At 33.8% G+C, this 20,895-nt stretch overlaps 1 protein-coding gene and 1 pseudogene across 2 annotated transcripts; both read right to left on the bottom strand.

Moving 5' to 3' along the window:
• Positions 1-1,447: 1,447 nt before the first annotated feature.
• Positions 1,448-6,049, bottom strand: LOC143587732 (cysteine-rich receptor-like protein kinase 15; annotated as a pseudogene). The gene is made up of 7 exons (XR_013144959.1): positions 5,004-6,049; positions 3,311-3,461; positions 3,127-3,251; positions 2,826-3,036; positions 2,272-2,509; positions 2,012-2,162; positions 1,448-1,898 (listed from the first exon to the last, which is right to left on the bottom strand). The product of XR_013144959.1 is annotated as a cysteine-rich receptor-like protein kinase 15 (transcript).
• A 5,972-nt stretch (positions 6,050-12,021) lies between these two features.
• LOC143587740 (cysteine-rich receptor-like protein kinase 15) lies at positions 12,022-19,947 on the bottom strand. Its single transcript, XM_077068945.1, has 8 exons — positions 19,346-19,947; positions 17,672-17,977; positions 14,363-14,500; positions 14,077-14,201; positions 13,768-13,978; positions 12,973-13,210; positions 12,709-12,859; positions 12,022-12,540 (listed from the first exon to the last, which is right to left on the bottom strand). The coding sequence occupies exons 1-8, from the start codon at positions 19,842-19,844 to the stop codon at positions 12,178-12,180; spliced, it is 2,031 nt and encodes a 676-aa protein (XP_076925060.1). The 5' UTR covers positions 19,845-19,947; the 3' UTR covers positions 12,022-12,177.
• Between the last annotated feature and the right edge of the window lie 948 nt (positions 19,948-20,895).

Genomic DNA, 20,895 nt, shown 5'->3' with positions numbered 1-20,895 from the left:
CAAATCCAAATATTGTACGATTTCTTTAATGGACATGATCCCTAGCATGACGAAATAAGATTTTCAAGTCTAAACCTTGATTGTATGGATTGTTAAGTTGTGATTGCCTGATTACAAATAACCCTATTTATAACCATACAATTACTTGTTAGACAAGAATAAGAGAAAAAAATATATGTATTTAATGGTTTACCCTAATTATGCAATAATTAGTTTGATCTAGTGGCAAACGGTTATGACTCCTAACCAAAATGTTGTAGGTTCTATTCTTATTCAAGACATGTTTAAGCTTATTTCTATACAAAAAGTTTTTGCTTAACTTAAATCATAACCAAAAGTAAGCCCATTTTAAAATTTAATTGTTTAAACCAAACAAAAAACGACCATTTAAATAAGGCCTAAAATTTTGTATTGCTTATATTATTTCGTTAGGGTCTACAGTTCATTTTATTTAAACTCGGCCGAGGCATATAAATTATCGGAGACGACCCTAATACTTTATTAACATGACTCAATTTCTTGAAGTGCACGTGTTTAACTCATGAAACTTTAGATCTTGATACATATACGTAGCTATTTTTTAATAACAACCTACACTACTCTTAAACTACACATCCCCCCCCCCCCCTTCAATTAACTCCATGCCCAAAGAATAAAGCCGAGACTTCCCACGATGAAGTATAAGCCTCTACAACTGGGTCAACTACTCTACCTAGTGGCCTTAGCTATTATTTTGGAACTACAAGTATATAGAGATTAATTAATCAAAAAGTATTTACATTGGCAATTTTAAAAGAGTTAATTTACCAAACCATTGCGTCATATATGTGTCCATAAGCAAACTGTAAAATAATTAAAATGAAAATGGTTGCGATCTCATTAAGATGACATAAGATTAAAAGGAGTAAACTGCGATTTTCGTCCATGTGATTTGTTCAAATATGCGGTTTTAGTCTAATAGTTTTAAATTTGCGATTTTCATCCTTGTGGTTTTATTTTTCTTGCAATTAAACCTGAATTCACTAACACCGTTAAGTCTGGTCGCTAAACCCATCAGCATGCCCCTCACGTGAGGGGCAGTTTTGTCCCTTTTCTCCCAAGATACAACCAAGCCCCTCACGTGAGGGGGCTTGCAAACTAGGACTGAGGTTTATTTTGGGAGAAAAAGGACAAAACTGTCCCTCACGTGAGGAGCACGCTGATGGGTTAAACGGCCAGACTTAACGGGGTTAGTGAATTCGGGTTTAATTGCAAGTAAAATAAAACCACAGGGACCAAATTCGCAAGTTTAAAACTATTGGACTAAAACCGCAGATTTAGACAAACCACAGAGACGAAAATCGCAGTCTACTCGATTAAAAGATTAAGAAAACTACAAAAATGACCTGAGAAAATAAGAAGCTATTTGAATTATAGATTCATGTTGATGGTACAAGTGCACATACAATCTGTCAATATATAATCTTTGATTGTAGAATGGAATTATGTTTTCAAAACCAAGCTAGTACCATATAAAGTGCATTATTAAGACTATCTAGGAATTATCTCAGATACTGAAGCATCACTACTTATTGAAAACTTTGATGGTTTTGGTATGTTTGATTTTTTTTTATACCACTACTACTTGACGAGAAACTATACTGATGAAAAAGTGGCATTTCAGGATTAGTTTTACTATCCATGAAAAACACAGGTTTTGATGGTACCGGAATGGTGAGAGAGAAGCTATTGAGCATAAGAACAACTGAGGTCATGGTTGGCCTATCAACAACATTTTCTTGAACACATAATAATCCAATATGAATGCTTCTAATAACATCATTTAACGAGCCTAATCCAGTCTTTAATGTGGGATCTATCATATTTGTCACCGTATTGTTCCGCCAATTTTTCCATGCCTACAATAAAGAAAAATTTGGTTTATTAGCACACAATTACAATTTGGAGACAATTTTTCAATGGAATGTTCTCGTTAATAAAACATCTTTTCAAGTATATGCTCTTTTAATACAACACTAAGAAGGTTCTCAATGCTCTCTCCTCTCTGAAAGTCTTGGTTCTTTTGACCTGTTATCGTCTCCAACACCAACACTCCAAAATTGAACACATCTGATTTTACTGAGAATTGACCATGCATAGCATATTCAGGAGCCATATAGCCACTATATAAGAAGATAAAGATACGACAACATTAACACTTGCGCTATCTTGTAAATAGAACAAGCTTCATAAATTTCCATGTATGAGTTTATTTGAAGATCATATACTTACTAAGTACCAACAATTCGACTTGTATCACCTTGAGTTTCCTCAGGTTTAAACAACTTTGCCATGCCAAAGTCTGCAATTTTAGCATTCATTTCTGCATCTAACAAAACATTACTAGCTTTTAAATCTCGATGAATTATCCTTAGACGCTAGTCTTCATGAAGATAAAGAAGTCCTTTCGCAACACCTTTGATGATTTCGTATCGCTTTTCCCAATCAAGAAGTGTACGCTTAGTTTGATCTACAACAACCATCAACATGTAGGCATCACTTTCAATATTTTATAAAAAAAACCATATTTTGCTATCCAAAAGTTATTATTACGTTGATCATTAATAAGCCCTTTATGTGTTTAAAGAGGAAATCAATTTCTGTGACTAAAAGTATCAAATTGGTTTGTTGAAGTGGGATATCACAATAGTTAATTTTGTTGTCAAGAAATTACCAAGGCTTACGCACTTTATCTAGTTATAAAAACCGTAGTCCCTTTAAAATTTGTATATATGTTCGGACACAATATATCGGGTGGAAAAGAAGACTATACTAAAGAAACTTACCAAAAATGAATTGATCAAGACTTGCATTTGGCAAGTACTCATATATGAGAAGTCTTTCACTTCCTTCTATACTAAAACCAAACAACCTGACTAGATTACGGTGTTGAAGCTTCGCGACTAGCAAAACCTCATTCTTAAATTCTGCATCACCTTGCCCAGAATCCCTTGCTAGTCTTTTTACTGCTATATCCTGTCCATCCCCAAGTGTACCCTATTTATCACATGCTAACATGTATCAGTGTTCCATTAACATTAAGATTTCATTCTTGGAATATCACAAGCAATATCAATTCGTGTATACCATGTAAACCGCACCAAATCCGCCTTTCCTTAGCTTATTGTCTTCAGAAAAATAATTTGTTGCAGCTTTTACTAGGCTAAAGTTGTATTGCAAAGACTCGGGATTGCCAATATCCATAGTTTCAGCTAGTAAACAAAGAGCAAGTCAAAAGGATTTCTAAGATGGTTTCAAACTTAAAACTTACTCTCAATAGTTTCAGTTGACCGAGTATTCCTCTTTTTTCTCTGTCGTACGAAGATACAAATACTAATCATTATTAAGATGACAATGACTACTGAAATGATTACTATTATCATCACCATCCTGCTAGAAGTTTTCCTACAAGAAAATGAGTGCTTTATCAAATATTCATGCATTTAAACGCTCAAAAAACCATAAGAAGCATTTTACAAATTTATTCAGAAACTTGTAGTATTAACAATAATACAATACGTTATGTTAATTTAAACATGAGTAAAGTGCCATTTTTATCCTTGTGGTTTGACAAATAATGTGAATTTAGTCCAAAAAGTTTATTTTTTGCATATGGACCCTCCACGTTTCCCAGTTCTTGCCAATTACATCCAAATTACTAACCCCGTTAAATTTAATCGTTAAGTCAGGGGTAGACATGTCTTTTCACCATTTCTTTATTATAATACTTATTTTAGTGAACCACGGTTTTCGTCCCTTTAGTTTGTCCAAATCTGCAGTTTTAGTCCAGTAGTTTCAAATTTGCAATTTTCTTCCCTATGGTTTCATTTCACTTGCAATTAAACCTGAATTCCCAAATATCGTTAAGTCTAGTCGTTAAACCCATCAGTGTGCCCTTCACGTGAGGGGCAGTTTTGTTCCTTGTTTTTTTTTTCCTTTTTCCCCAAATACACCCCAGTCCCTCACGTGAGAGGGCTTGCGAATTAGGACTGAAGTTTATTGGGAGAGAAACGACAAAACTGGTTGTCACATGAGGGACACACAAATGGATTAACGACCAAAATTAACAAGGATAATAAATTCGGGTTTGATTGCAAGTGAAATGAAACTACATGTACGAAAATTGCAAACTTGAAACTATTGGACTAAAATTGCAGATTTAGACAAACCATGAGGACGAAAAGCGCAGTTCACTAAAATAAGTATTATAATAAAGAAATGCGAAAAGACATGTCTACCCCTGACTTAACGATTAAATTTAACGGAGTTAGTGATTTGAATGTAATTGGCAAGATCTGAGAAACACGGAAGGTCCATATGCAAAAAATAAACTTTTTGGACTAAATTCTCATTATTTGTCAAACCACAAGAACGAAAATGACACTTTACTCTTTAAACATTTATCAAGACTAAAATTCAATTTCTTTACAAATTGTGAAATAAGTTCAGTTTAGGTTGGTGCTTCAAGAGTCAAGACACATCCAATGTATTATCTAGAATGTAATTTGTTATGCAAGAATTCATGATATGTAACTAGGAGAAGTATGCAAGTTGGAATTCATTTTACATGGGCTCAAAATCCAAAGAGATGTTGGTTAATTACTTAGAAAATATGAGGAATCATATAATTAAGCTAGTGGTTCACACAAGTTTCGTGTCAACTTTGGCAGATTTCAAACCTTTATGTATGTGTTGAAATAAAGTCAACGAAATTAACTTAAGAACCGGTGCCCAACATCAATGTTCTACTGACATTAAAGCTGGCTAGTCAAACTTGTGTGGTCAACATGAACACATTGATTAGTGAAAACTAATGTCTATTTAAGTACCCTATGTTAGGTCTCTTAAGAAGTTTGGGTTCATAAAGAAAACCACGAGTTATGTGTAATCAGTATTGACATGAAACTTCATTCTTTATGTGATGTTAAAACACGTACAAGAAATATATTTAGTTTGACTAAAACATAGTTAGTACCTGGTGATGGTGCTGAAAGTGGCGGGGAAGCCAGGGAAACAGGCGGTGCTGGCTGCGAAGACGATGGTTGTGGTGATATGACAAGAGTACTCACATTGACGAAATTGTAAATCTCGTACCTAAAGTTACACGTAGGTTTATAAGTTCTCCCTCCAACTCTCCCGTTATACCTACTCAGGCCAAACCGATTGACAGCATCTTCCAAACAATCACTACACTCTAGCCCCGATAAGTCCGGAGTACACTGCACTAGCCCATAAATCGTTGTGAAATCCGGCCCCGTCCTGTTCCCACTGGCAAACTTCATTAGTGAACCACACCAGCAGCAGCATCGGCTCTCAGCTCACTTAACAGCGGTCTCAGATCCCTATTAAACCGATCCCTATCTGTCGCGTTTTGGCGGTTAAACATAAAGAAAGTAGACCCTGTGGGAGCGTTTACGTTTCCCAATACAGTCTGGTTGGAGTATCGCATCAAACAGTTACCGTAGTATACTATCGCTTCCTTTTGGTTGGGGCAGAGACGTTGTTGCAAGTTAACAATGGAGTCATTTAGACAACTAAGACACACATCTAGATTAATGTCACCTCGACAAAGGGCGGCCGAGTTGACTCCATCGATTCCTTGGCCACTAGAGGAGTTGAAGAAACCTAAGCCCGAGTTTGTGGAAGGAAGGGCGGAGAGGGCGGTGATGAGGTTTCTTTGGTATGTACTGTTTCTTGTATAATTAGCAGCGTAATTGCAGACATAGTAATTGAGTTGAGCGCGGGTGATGGTGTTGGTTAAATATATGAAACTGAGAGTGAGCCATGAGATGAGAGTTCTGGAGGGTATGGACATGTCTGGTTTTGACATATGTGTTTTGATTATTAGATCCAGTACATGACATATATATAAGCCCTGCATGTGTTAGCAAATATCTAGTATTGACCTAGTACTATAACGTGTAAACTAAATTGATAGAAGCCTTCTGCATATTGAAAATTATGGAGTGGTCCATGTACGTGTTTTAAGAATCAACAGCAGTCTGCGACCATAAGTCATGGGTTTGTTTAATTGACTTTTACAAACTTTTTTTTTGTCCAAAACGTTTACTTTATACTATGAGAAAAAGGTTTTCATTTCATTTTTTAATATGTTATCATTTTCCAAAAAGTTTTTTCTTTTTTTTTCTTTTCTATTAACATTTTTCTCCCCATGAAAACCTTTTTAAACTTATGGTTTTTCAAAGAGCGTGAATATGGCAATTTTTAATATAGATTTTTAAAGGAGGGAATATGTCAACTAGATAATATCAACTAGATAATAATGAGATACTACATTTAGGCTTCCTCAATAATTACCTAAATTATGGTATAACTATATATGCAGTCTGGATTTAAGAAAATCAAACTTAGCCGTGGATATCCCTTTGGTGATGACATTTGCGAGTTAATGAGTGGTATCAGTGGTTAAGTTTGAACTAAGACACTGGAGGGGCCGGACTCAAAATGTATTAAAAAAATCATAAACGAAAGAGGGGGGGGGGGTTCAAATTTCCGGTCAAAAACGGCTAAATTTACACTACATATACATTTTTCCGGATAAAAACAGGGTAAATCTACACTACTGCGGGAAAACAGGGGCGGGGCCACCCCTAGCCCTAAGTATGCTTCGCCACTGAGGGGAAGTAACATCAAACCTAAAGGTACGTAGTCATCGATCCCAAAAACTGTGTCCCGAATCAAATTTAAACTAATCTCAGTACTTTATTTAGTTAATTTGCTGATGAAAGTTACGATTAACATTCACATAAGTAATACTAAATACTAATGCATGTTGTCACACGAAAGAGTGAGTGCAAATATCGTATGCATACATAACTCGCACATAAGTGACACAATCTACATATCTCAACATAAATAAGAGAAATAGCTTGTTACTTGGTTGCTTGTTGGAACAACATTTAATTGATTTGAACGAAGAAAAACATAACATGTAGTCTTACTCGATCACAATCAACAAAACAATAAATACGATATGGTAATAACCAATCTATGCCTATTGGACACCTCAGGTTGAGCTTGTCCACGAGTAAGTTCGGCCTGTAAGTTTCGGCATTTGATCTTCAAGGCTTCACTATTGACTTATATGGACGTTGAGAATAAGTTTTAATCCGAATCATCTTGATGAATACATTTATTACCAACAGGATGACCGCTTCTCGTCTACAATCACTATTATGTTGAGATAAAATCAACCATATTGACACTCAACTCTTGGAATTCACACTTGCATAAAGTGATTTTTTACATTTCATTGTTGTCTCTTGAAACTATTCATTGAGATACTCTCTCAAAATGAAAGATTAACTTTCACATAGTTCAAACTAAATGGATGAGAGTAGAAACATATATTCATCGCTATTGTAAGCACATTATAATAAATCTATTAAGATATACTTAAATTCAATTACAATAGTAACATAATAAAGCTGGTGAATTTTCAAAGATATAATCTTTCATGAACTATCAAGGATTTAAATATCTCATCAATATATAGTAATTCATATGTAATCATTCACACTTAGTGAAATCAAGGATAATAATCTTGGGTATTTCATCTAAATACACTCAGCGCATTATTTCATGACCCTCTCATGATGTGGTTATACATTTTATGTGTCGTCTTAGACTTTAGTCAACGCAACAACTCACAAGTTGTTTCTTATGCAAAATTCTTTTTGCATTATCCATTTAAAATTATTCATTTTTTTTTAAAAAAAGAACATAAATTTTTCATTAAAATATCAATAAAATAATTTGTATGTCACAATAAATATTGTTGTATTTGGTTGTAAAATTGCATGTCTTATCCGAAGATATTGAACACAAAATAATAATATAACCGAAACTACAACATAAAGTGTAAAACACTTATATTCAAATGGATAAATAGACAACATCTAGACATCAAATCTTAAAGTGTTATTATTATTCAACACTTTCATCATCCAATCGAAATCATCTCAATAATATAATTTATTTTATGTTATGTATTGAGGTATTCTCTCATATAGAACTCCATGCACACATATCCTCATTCTAGTATTGAAACTATGCTCTTAAACAAATATGTTCAAAACAACCTCAAGTTGTTACAATTAGTACATTTAAGTAACGAATCTTGAACAATCAATTTTGTTCACACAACACGAAGTTGTTTTCCACTATAGAGTATCATTGAGAACGTTATCTTCGTTAAACATGTACCACTTTCAGCATGAGTAGCGAACCATTTTGAATTATTTAAAATATGCAAAACTTTGTTTAAAAAATTATTCTAAAACATTTATTTAGTTTTGCAATATATTATATTAATAATATCAATAAGGGTTTATCAAATCAAAAATCAAAACCTAAAAAATCAAATGGTTTTATACGGTTTAGGTTTAATACTCATGTACTAAATAGAACGCAAGTAAAAAAAACATATTATAACACGCATGTTAAAACTTGAACGTTCACATATAACATTTTTCAAGGATAGAGTCTATAAAAGAAACCATTTCTAATTATTTCTAACGTATACGTTAGAAAAGTAAATGTTTACATAAAACAATTCTGTTCAGTATTTCTGACAAACAAGTTAGAACTTAAACATTTCCAGCACGCATGCTACAAAAAAGGCTATACATAAATGATACATTAAGCATTGAGACAAAACCTTTTAAACTATTGGTTTTTTAGTGTATAGCCCAAAAGTCGCTCCATTAACATTGAATTAATACTTGAATTATTGGTAACTTTATGGGAGGAATATGAATAGACACGCGTGGAAGCTTTTGTGCATTATTTCACCAAATTGCACATGGATGTCTCACCACATTAAATTCTAACACGACCGTTAGAAATTGGCGTTTACATAAAACGTTTTAATCACATATATTGATGTGTATATATATATATATATATATAATAAATCGTATCTTACACACATGTAAGATATTTAAACATGTGGAAACGAAATGTTTAGAGAAACTTTTAACCATATTATTTGATAAAAATAATCATTTCTAGCACACATGATAAGAAATGAAACGTTTACACAAACTGATAAACCCAATCTAACGCGCACGTTAGATTATTAACGTTTACAAGAAACGAACAGTTTACTAAAACCATTTCTAACACAAAGGTTATACATAAACGATTGCAAAAATCGTTAAAGCAAAACCAATAAAATCCCGATGGTTTTCCAATACCGTTTCTAACACTATAGTTAGAATACAAACGATGACAAAAATCATTCCTAAATCAAAAGTGCAATCAAACATTTCTATTGTAATGCAGTATTTTTTTTTGATATAAGATTGTACTCAAATCTTTTAAAATATCCAAAATCGATGTTGTACTACACATGATATTTCCCAAAAATAAATATTTATAAGGTTATAATCTTTAAAATATTTTTATTTTAAATCATTTCGTGAACCCAAAATCCTTATAAGATTTTAAAATTGTAGCAACAATCTCACAAAATCTGTTTTAAGATTGTAGGACATGAGTCACTTTTTTATTTATAAAAAATATAATTAAGTAAACACTAACGGTACTCTCGTTAGTAATGAGAAATATTCTAGTACGATACCGTTTATAAAACTAAACAAATACAAACTTTTATATTCAAAATTGATATGATCCAAAGTCTTTAGCAGACAGTTTAACAGGTTTACAAGTAGTATCTTTGTCTTGTGTCTTCATCACATTTGGTCTTCGACTAAGCGCCTTGACTACAACAAAAAAAAACATAAAAACAAAATGTTGACGGTTGAGGCTGAGGCACATGTTTAACACGCTTCCCTTAAAACAGATTTCGCGCCTCTACATAAGAGAACATGTCTATCTCCAGGGTACAACAGCCGAAGCAGTATGTACTGCCGGGAAAGGCCACACGCCCGATGTTGCATCGGATTGTTTAGTGTGTGAGAACTTAGAAGTATGAAGATAAAGTTTAAAGAGTACTCCTTTGCAATATGTTTGGAAAAAGAAATATACTAAGGTTTCTTTTGGATGATCATCCTTTTGTTTAAGGCTTCTCTTTTTGTTTTCTTGTATCTAACCAAGGCACAAAGCCTCTATTTATACATAACCATTAGAACTCATGAAGAGTCTAATAATAAGTCTCACTTATGTACATTCATTGTAACTTAATTCTCATTATGACATAATTAAGAAAAGTTTCACAAGATGTACATGAAGAGCCTTACATTGATCTCACATTTAATAAAAAATTTCCAACAACTTCTTGATAGATCAAGGGCAACGTCGTATGATCTAATAATCACCAGTCCTAACATGTTAGGGGCGTTACATATACTTAGCCATAGTATAGAAATTCAAAACCTACAAGGATAACTTACATTGCCAATTCCAAAGGCGTCCATTTACGTACCTTTTATATATAACACAAACCGAACCACATCTGGATAATGGGTAAGCGAGCAACAAGCTGCGCCGCTATCCCCTTTTTAATCGCAAAGCCTATTCTACTAAATATAAATCCTTGGTTCCTCGGGCTCTGCGAGTCACTGTGGACCACCTTCTGCACCCGCTCCAAGAAGCGAACCGAACAACTACACAGTAAAAGAAGATAGACGATTACATAGATGCCATTATGATTGGTGTCGAACGGCCGATCAAAAATATATTTCCTATTCACCTTAACTAGTTAAGGAAAGTAGGGTGTTGAACCACAAATAGTATGTGGTTAGTGATCAAAGCAATTGATTTTAGTCTGAAGTTTTTGTGATTAAATTAGGAAGTAACGGTTCAATGGTTGATTAAAAAGTAGCAAACGCTTAACGATTTGTAAACAATGATTAAAAAGTTACACACAAAGTTCAAGCATGCAATTATGTAGAGTTAATATTATATATTATCATTAGGATTGTGTATGTTTTTCTATTTGCTCATAGTCGATGTATTACGTGCCTCATTACGTTTATTTTGTACCAATGTAATGTAAACTTGGAGAAACAGGAACCATATAAAAGGTCATTTTACCCCATTTCTCCAACACTTTCCACCAACTTAAAAACACTCTTGGAAATAAAAGAGAAACTTTTATCTCCACTTTCTCTCTTTTTGTTTATACAAACTACGATCCAAGATCCGAGTGTTGTTAGTGATTTCCGCTAACTAACAACATGAATTGATTTGAGTAAGGTTGTGAGATCCATCTAGAGGACCTACAATAGCCTTCCTCAATAACCTGAATCGTGATATCGCTATTGAGATAAATCAAATTAGTTGGGGGAGATCACTTTGGTGATGATATTTGCAAGTTAAGGAGTGGTAGTAACATAATGAACCTTAAGATAGCCATGTCATAAGTCTTGTCAGAACCAAATATTGTATGATTTTTTCAATTGACATGATCCCAAGCACACCTAATTGATCAATAGAGTTTATAGCCCCCCACATAAGCCTCATAGGGATTACACAAACGTATTTCCTTACCATCGCAAGCTCCTCAACCCTTTATGAAGTGAGCTAATAATGGTTTTGACCGTCGAAAATCTCATTGTGAACTTTTCAATTGATCTGTCGTCCTTCATAAGAATCACCCCAAAGCCACTTCTCTAGATTTGGACCTCCGTTTCTTTCTCCAATTCAGTACCCATGCACACCATTCAAAAAGCCCCCCACACTTGCTTAATTTGTTGAAACTTCTTGATAGATCAAGACCAATGTTGTATGATCGATATAGTGGTCCACCAATCCTAACAGGTTGGGGCGTTACAAATACTTACTCATAATATATAAATAGGCCGAAACCTATAGGGATAACTTAAGTTGCCAATCTCAAAAGTACGTGTTGATTTACCAAACAACTACACATTATAAAAACAAGACGATCAAATAGATGCAACTGGCCACCTGTGAAACAATTATATTAAAAATGGTCGTGATCTCATTCAGATGACGTACGAGATTAAAAAATAAACGAGGCCAACAAAAATAAAATAAGAAAATGAGAAACGATTTGAATTATTAGAGACTCACGTTTATGATACAAGTGCACATGCAATCAGCATTTTAATGAAACATGTAATCTTGAATTGTAAATGGAATTATGTTCAGAAGAGCAAACTAGTACCATATAAATTGCGTTCTTAAAACCTATCTTGGAACTATTTCAGATAATGAAACATCATTTACTGAGATCTCAGATGATTTTGGTATTTTTATTTTTTCAAAGCCAGTGCTACTTGTCGAAGAACTATACTCGTGAAAGCGCGGCATTTCGGGATCAGTTTTGCTATGCATGAAAAATGCAGGCTCTAATGGTACCGGAAGGGTGATCGAGACGCTATTAAGCATAAGAACAACTGAAGCCATGGTTGGCCTATTAACAGCATTGTCTTGAACACATAATAATCCAATGTGGATGCTTCTAATGATTTCACGCAATGAACCTGATCCAGTCCTTAGTGTGGGATCTATCATACTTGTTATTGTCTTATTACGCCAATTTTTCCATGCCTAAATAAAGAAGAATTTGGGTTGTTAGTACACACAAAGTAAAACGGGAAACTAACTTTTCAATGGAATTAATATTATAGAAAAATAATGTGTGAGTTTTTTGTTTTTTTTTTCTTCTCATGTACATGATCTTCTAGTTATACTTTATTATATAAGGTGGATACTTACAAAACTAAGAAGGTCATCAATGCTCTCCTCATTCTGAAAGCATTGGTTCTTTTGACCTGTTACCATCTCCAACACTAGCAAGCCGAAGCTAAATACGTCTGATTTTACTGAGAACTGGCCATGCATGGCATATTCCGGAGCCATATAACCACTATATATATAAGAAAATAAAGAAAGATAATAGTAGCAAATTGCATTATCATGTTAATAGAACAAGCTTCATAAAGTTCCATGCATGAGTTTAATTGAAGATTCTGCACTTACTAGGTACCAACGATTCGGCTTGTATCACCTTGAGTTTCGTTGGGTTTAAACAACCTCGCCATGCCAAAATCTGCAATTTTAGCATTCATTTCCGCATCTAACAAAACATTACTAGCTTTTAAATCACGATGAATTATCCTTAGACGAGAGTCTTCATGAAGGTAAATAACTCCTTTTGCAACACCTCTGATGATCTTGTATCGTTTTTCCCAATCAAGAAGTGTACACTTAGTTTGATCTAAACAACCATCAACATGTAGGCATCATTAACAATATCATATAAAAGAACATAGTTTTCTATCCAAAACATGTCTTTAGTTGATCATTATGGGGGATGGCAATGGGGAGTAGAAGAGGGTTGGTGCCGTATTTGGTTGGTGGAACACCGCCCACCATGTGGTACAAAAAAATGAAGCCGCAGAGGGGACTATGCCATGTTGACCAAAGAAGAAAAATGAAGCAGCGGGAATGATCGTTGGAATGGAGGTTGGATTTTGGGACGATAGGAGTGGGAACACTGTCCCACACATCTAGGTACCGAATCGGGATGAGGGCAGTGGCGGGACCATTTATAAGCTCTTTAATTCATTAAAGACGAAATCAACTTCTCAGGGTTGAAGTATTGCTACTCAATTGGTTTTGTGAGACTATTTGTGACATCATAAATGTAAAGAAATTGCTTAAAATTTTCATCTAGTTAACAAAAGCCCAAGTTTCCTTCAAAATTTGTATAAATGTATGGTCTATGCGATACAATGTATTGAGTGGGAAAAAGGATTGTTCTTAAGAACTTACCAAATATAAATTGATCAAGACTTCCATTTGGCAAGTACTCATAAATGAGAAGTCTTTCACTTCCTTCTATGCTAAAACCGAGCAACCTAACCAAGTTACGGTGTTGAAGCTTCGCAACTAGCAAAACCTCATTCTTAAATTCTACATCACCTTGTCCAGAATCCCTTGCCAGCCTCTTTACAGCTATATCCTGTCCACCTTCAAGCATGCCCTAAGTATCATATGATAACATATATCAACGTCCCATCAATGTATTAACATTAAGTTATATTCTTTTGGCACATTATAACAAGCAATATCTATGTATACCTTATAGACTGCACCAAATCCACCTTGTCCTAGCTTATTATCATCAGAAAAATCATTTGCTGCAGCTTTCACTAGACTAAAGTTGTATTGCAAAGACTCGGGATTGCCAATATCCATAGTTTCAGCTAGTAAAGAAAAAGAGAGTTAAAATTGTTTTAACGCCATGGCTAAACAACTAGTGCAATGGCTTAACAATTGGTCATGTATAATGATAATATTATGGTACTAACAGTATATTAACACTTTGAGTTCTTGTTGCAAATATATTTTGAAATTCCAAACTTACTCTCTATAGTTTTGGGTGATGAAGTTTGCTTCCTTTTCTTCAGTCGTATAAAGATACAAATGCTAATGATTATTACTATGACACTGACTATTGCAATAATGATTATTATTATCACAGTCATGCTAGGACTACTGTTGCCTGCAAGAAAAGGAACGCATTAGTGCATTACCAAATATTCGTGTACCAATATGGCAATATGGTCTCTTAAGTCATAACAATCATAAGAAGGATATTATAAAAATAAATAACAATTTATTATAACAATAATAATTATAATATAACAAGTGATGTTAATTTATGCGTACGAGATAGCCCATGGTAAGTCTGTTGAAGATAATACCGATGAATTTTAGGGGGTGTTTGGGGGGGGGGGGGTTGTTTATTATTATTATTATTATTATTATTATTATTATTATTATTATTATTATTATTATTATTATTTGCGAATTTTAGGGGGTGTTGGGGGGGGGGGGGGGTGTTTAAAATTGTTTATTATTATTATTATTTGCTTATTTGCTTTTTAAAAAGAAAAGCAACTTTTGAAAATATTTTGAAGTTTTTGGAATTGTTTTACCAAACACCCTTTGCTTTTCAACAAACAAATACTCCCTCCGTCCCTCTACAAGTGTCATAGTTTGAAAAACACAAAGTATAAGAAAGTTTGAATTATTGTACTTTTTGATTAACAAATGACTATAATGCCCTTAATACATATAAAAGACAAAATTTAAGAAAGTTTGAATGATTGATTTGTGTAAGGGTAAACTTGGAAATTAGTTAATAAATCTTGAAAGTGAACATTTGTGATGGGACAAACTAAAAAGGAAATATGGACACTTTCAACGGGACGGAGGGAGTAACAAATAAGCAAGTTTAAGAAGCTCACCCAAACACCCCCCATAATTTACAAGTTGGTATTGGATGTTGAAAACATAAAGGTTTTACTAGATGAAGAAGATATAGATATTATGTTCTTAGCCTCATGGCCCTCATTACCTCAATCATATGAGCACTCTTTGGATACTTTGATCGAGAGAGATAACTTAACCATGTAAAAGATTCTATGGGCCATAAATTACAATGACTTGAAGATACGGGCATATAAAGAATAATTTGGAGAGAGTTCATCTATAAGGGGCGTGTGAGAATAAGGATCTTTTGACGGAAAGAAGGTTTCTTGATTCATGTCAAATTTCATAAGAGATTGCCCCGAAATAACGAAGGAGGAGGTGATGGAGTTCATCAAGAATATATGACAAGGTTCTTATGATGTCTAGTGGTGGGGGTAGGGCTGTAAACGAACCGAACCGAATAAGGTTGAAAATCGTATTCAAACCGAACCGAATTCAAATGATTGAAAATCGAATTCGAACCTTCAAATTCGAATGCGAGTTGAATCGAATTTTGAGTTATTCGAGTCCGATTTGAATACTGAACACCCCTAGTTGTCATATAGGGGTAGATGATGGTAAAGTTAGCGTTATATATCAACGGGTTAATGACTAATTTGTTATTTGGTAATAATAAGGAAGAACAATACGTACTTGCTTAAAAGGAGTTAAGTGATGATATATTCCTTAGTTGCCTCGGTGTGGGACTTCCAAGGAGGTCACAATACTCAGTCGGAATTCTTATTTTTTCATTTAATCACGAAGTTTCAATTTTATTATTATTATTATTATTATTATTATTATTATTATTATTATTATTTGAGTACTTGAAATCAAGGCCTTCTAGTTTGTCCATTATATCCCAATCAGGTGCCCCATGCCACCTGAGCCATTTTCGTCCATTCATGCATATTGAGCTACTCTCTCTCAAATAACCTACATGAGATGTCTCGATTCCATTTCTTATAACGAAAGATGAGCTGACCATTTTGAGGTTTAAGAGTTTAATTAATTAATTAATGCTATTGTCTGATTTTCGTAATGAGATTTAAATTAAAATATTTCGTATGAAATTTAAATTTGCGTTCTCATAGAGTTATCCTCATAGATTAAAAATTCATGTTTACTTTATTTAATTGTTGAATTCGGATAGTGTAATTAGAGTGAATGACAAAGAAGATAATGATGAAAAATCAGATGGTAAGAGAAGTAAATATAGGAAAGAGGTTGTGTTCCTAATTAATCTTAAGTCAAAGCTCATTTTAGTCTATATTTATTTTGTTAAACCTGTTGTACATTAGGTGATTGTTTGAAGTTATAAAGTTTTAGATCTTTATAGAGGTTTTGGCTTGGGTCATGGATTTTCTTACCTATTGTGGCATTCCTCATGAAGATGAAATGGCGATTATTAGATGGGTCAGTAGCCCGTTAGTATTTAGTAATCTAAATGAACTTGCGGGGAAGCTAGGTAAGAAAACCCGTCAGTATTCACATCTTTCCGTGCAATTCATTTGTAGTTATAGCTCTAACACTCTGTTCCCGAGTTCACCTAATGAGAGAAAAGAAAAAAAAGAAAAATGTTTGTTTTCATTTATTTCCTATTTTATCTTTCAATTCTTTACCTTCTATTTCTTTCCAAATTAGAAAGAAAACATTTCATTCCAACTTGCTCTTCATTTCTTCTTGTTTTCCTTCTATTTGTTTTATTTTTCTCAATTTAATGAAACTTATGAACACAACTTTCTATCATTTTTTTTGTTTTTTCCTTACAAAAAAAAAACTCGAGCAATAATTTTTTTAGTTCCTTCCATTTCATTTATTTTCCATCCTTAAATAAACTCGAGAATATAGTGTAAGTCTCCAATTTAGCAAGCTAGAACTACGTGGCATAGAAAAGATTTATAGTTCCATCCAATTAATTTATTTTGCAGTTATAAACTTTATATCCTCATCTATCAGGTTAACAAACAAGAAAATAATTTAGTTCGTGTAACAAAGGTCACATGTATTTTCACTATACAATTTTGAATGTTAGTGGTGTGCAGCCTCACATAATATTTTAGGTTGTGCGTAATGGGGCGAGTAAATGGGGTGACGGGGCTACAAAATGGAGGAACACCCCCCACCTCTCCACATCGCCGCTGATAGAGGGGGGGGGGGGGGGTTATTTGTCGCCAGCAAACAATTGGAGAATTTTATTATTATATTGTCTTGTGTGTGGTATATATATTGGGCTACAACACATCCACCCATAAAACAAAAACCCACATTTTGCTGACTGGGCGTCAGATGACATAAATCGTCCCATTTTGTAGCCCATCCACTACAAATAGTCTTATGAGAGCCCGTATGAACATTTTCGTCATATGATACGACCTGTATGATTTGCAGAAAAGTTTATAATTAAAAAAATGTATACCTGATGATGGCGATGAAACTGGCGGGGAAGCTAGGGAAATCGGCGGTGCTGGTGATGAAGATGGCGGTGTAGATATGACAAGAGTACTGTCGTTAAAAAACCTATAAGTTTCGTACCTAAAGTTACACATAGGTTGAAGATTTCTCCCTCCCATTCTCAAACTAAAGCTACTGAAAAACTGACTCATTGCACTTTCCAAACACTCACGGCACTTCAGCTGCAATAAGTCCGGAGTACATTGCACAAGTGTCACACCCCGACCAAAGGCGGAACATGCCGGAGCGTAACGTATTGATTGGACAGTAGCTCGAAAGACACTAACTAAAGTGACAATAATTATTTAATTCATTAATATCAAAACAAGTACACACATTCAATAAACAGAACAACAATTACATCATGTTTTGTATTTTGAACAATATCCTAAGGTAAAACTAAATTCTTCAATCTTGAACAATGTAAATTACTTGTACCTGTAGCATTTATAAAAATAGAGTTTGTCAACACGAATGTTGGTGAGAATACACAAGTTTTAGTTGAGATACATATATAGATAAAAACCACAATTCATATGTAAATGATGAGTATTACTATTTCTATGAAAATATAAACAACTAAATAGATGTGGATCTGTTCTTATTGATACGAAATCAATGTACTTGGGTCAATGTATGATCATACTAGATGAGGATAGATGAGGATGAGATACCAGCCACCAAACATAAAATAAACATTTAAGCACATAGAGCATAATCATAGAGCATGCAATAATCACACATAAACATATATTGAATTGTGCGTTGAATAGATGTAGAAATAAAATATAGTAAAATTGAATAAGGTATACATGCTACCCCAAAAATTTAAAAGATGGAAAGGGGATATGTAAACTCACCTCGACGAGTGGATTAACGAATATGAGATGGCGGTGGTAAATTAAATTAAGATAAAAGCAGCCGAGCTCCTCGAGGTATGTCGACAAAAGTTCCTAGTTGTTAACGATAACAATAGTTATGAGCAAAATAATAAAAGTGACGGTTTATGATTACAAGTTCACCGGTCTAGAGTTTAAATAAAAATTAAATTGTATACTAGTTAATATTTCCAAGATAAGTATTTCTTATTTAAATCCGAAGACAATTTATGAAATTTATTCTATTGCTTAAATTTGTAATTAATTTAACGACTGGTTATTCGGGTTGAGTTTTTTTAATTATCATTTGTCTATTTTTAGAACGTAAAGATATGTTTATGTTTCATAATTTATTGCGTTATAAACGAAAGATGGTGACTTCTCGGGGGTGGTTATACAGTTTCGTGTGTTAAAAAATATTAATAATAATACTAATAATATTTATTTAACCTTAGAATTATGTAGTAATAATAATAATTTAGCGAGAAAAATATAAAATACCAAAACCAGGATCCAGTTTATTAAGATGACGCTTATCTAATGTTATATGTGTGTATTAATAATAAAAACTGATAAAAAATGGTTATATATGTGTAATAATAATAAAAAGATTAAAAAGGATTTAGAAAAATAAATCTAAAAAATACCGGGCCTAGGGGGACTCGATATTATTATTACACATATATAACCATTTTTTATCAGTTTTAGATTTAAAAAATACGCACCAGTCATTGGGACAGGTGTCTAACTTTGTCTAGAACCGGCCTGGGGTCTCAGATATCTATTAAACCGATCCTGATCTGTCGCATTTCGGTCATTCCACAGATACAATCTAAACGCTTCGGGAGCATTTGCGTATCCCAATACAGTCCGGTTGGAGTATCGCAGCAAACAGTTATCTTTGTATCCTATTGCTTCCTTTTGGTTCGGGCAGAGTTTTTGCAAGTTAACAACGGAGTCATCTACACATCTCCGACACGAATCTGAATTAACGTCACCTCGACAAAGGGCGGCGGAGTTGACTCCATCGCTGCCTTGGCCACTAGAGAAGTTGAAGAAACCAAAGCCTGAGTTTGTGGAAGGAAGGGCGGAGAGGGCGACGCTGAGGTTTATCTTGTATGTACTGTTTCTTGTGTAATTAGCAGCGTTTTCGCAGTAATATTCAATGAAAGCGGATGATTGAGCGTGGGTGATGGTATTGGTTAAATATATGAAACTAACAGTGAGAAATAAGAGGAGTGTTCTTGTGGGCATGGTCATGTCTGGTTTTGGTCGCTGGATAATATGGTAAGCCTTATATTGAAATCTATTAATGGATCCACCGTATATATATAGCCTGCATGTGTTAGAAAATATCGCTCATAAATTAATTTGCGTGCTATAGTGGGTAGACAAATGTGTATATTGTTTCAAAAATAAAAAAAGAAGTCTTCTGTATATGGAAAACTATGGGGGTGGTCCATGTACATGTGTTTTAAGAATCAACAATAGGCTGCAACGTTCTTTTTTGGTTCAAACCGTTTACTAAAATATTATCAACTGTTTTTCTTTTGTTATTTGATAATTTTTTTAAATATGTTATAAATTTTGCAAAAAAAAAAATTTAAAACATTTTTATTATAAAAACCTTTTGCAACATAATGATTTTTAAACGAGCGCATATGACCATTCTTTTATGTCAATATCCAAAGGAGAGAATATGTCAAGAACGTTTAGCCCAAACCTAAACTTTTGAATCTCAAAATACTAACTACGCTTATAAATACTAACTAATTAACTAACTAGATAATAATGAGATATTATCTGTAGCCTTCCTCAATAACCTAACCTGTGGTATCACTATGCACTTGCAGTATAACTTGAGATGATCAAACTAAGCGGTGGAGATTACTTTAATGATGATTATTTCCGCAAATTAATGAGTGGTGGTGACATAATGGACCTGGAGGCATCCCAAAACCATGTCCTGAATAAAATGTAAACTAATATGGTATGCTTGGTTCGTTCATGAAAGACATGATTAACAGTCATATAAGTAATACCAATGGTTTCACTCCGGATAAAGAGTGAGTGCACAGCTCGTGTCATCGTATGCATACATAACTTGCACATAAGTGAGATAATCCACATAATTTCAACTCATCAGTATGAGAAATAACTCGTTACTTGGTTGCTTGTTGGAGCACCTTTTAAAAAAATACGAATGAAGAAAAACATAACATGTAGCCGAACGTCAATCACGATTAGCATAAACCATGAATGTTATTTGGAAATAACCAATCTACGCCTATACTAGTGCCATTAACACACC

The sequence above is a fragment of the Bidens hawaiensis genome, unplaced genomic scaffold (assembly GCF_021521415.1).
Source record: "Bidens hawaiensis isolate Kalapana, Puna unplaced genomic scaffold, B.hawaiensis_p1.1 tig00001575_1, whole genome shotgun sequence".
Classification (NCBI taxonomy): Eukaryota; Viridiplantae; Streptophyta; class Magnoliopsida; order Asterales; family Asteraceae; genus Bidens; species Bidens hawaiensis.
Note: the sequence above shows the minus strand (reverse complement) of the source record. Positions and strands in the feature narration are given on the sequence as shown.

Bases quoted from the DNA above. Each gene is read 5' to 3' on its own strand.
- LOC143587740 (XM_077068945.1), bottom strand. From the start codon at position 19,844: ATGACCATGCCCACAAGAACACTCCTCTTATTTCTCACTGTTAGTTTC. The intron at 14,202-14,362 runs GTAAGTTTGGAA...TTTCTTTACTAG, and splicing joins ATCACCCAAAACTATAGAGA to CTGAAACTATGGATATTGGC. The intron at 13,979-14,076 runs GTATACATAGAT...TATGATACTTAG, and splicing joins GATTTGGTGCAGTCTATAAG to GGCATGCTTGAAGGTGGACA.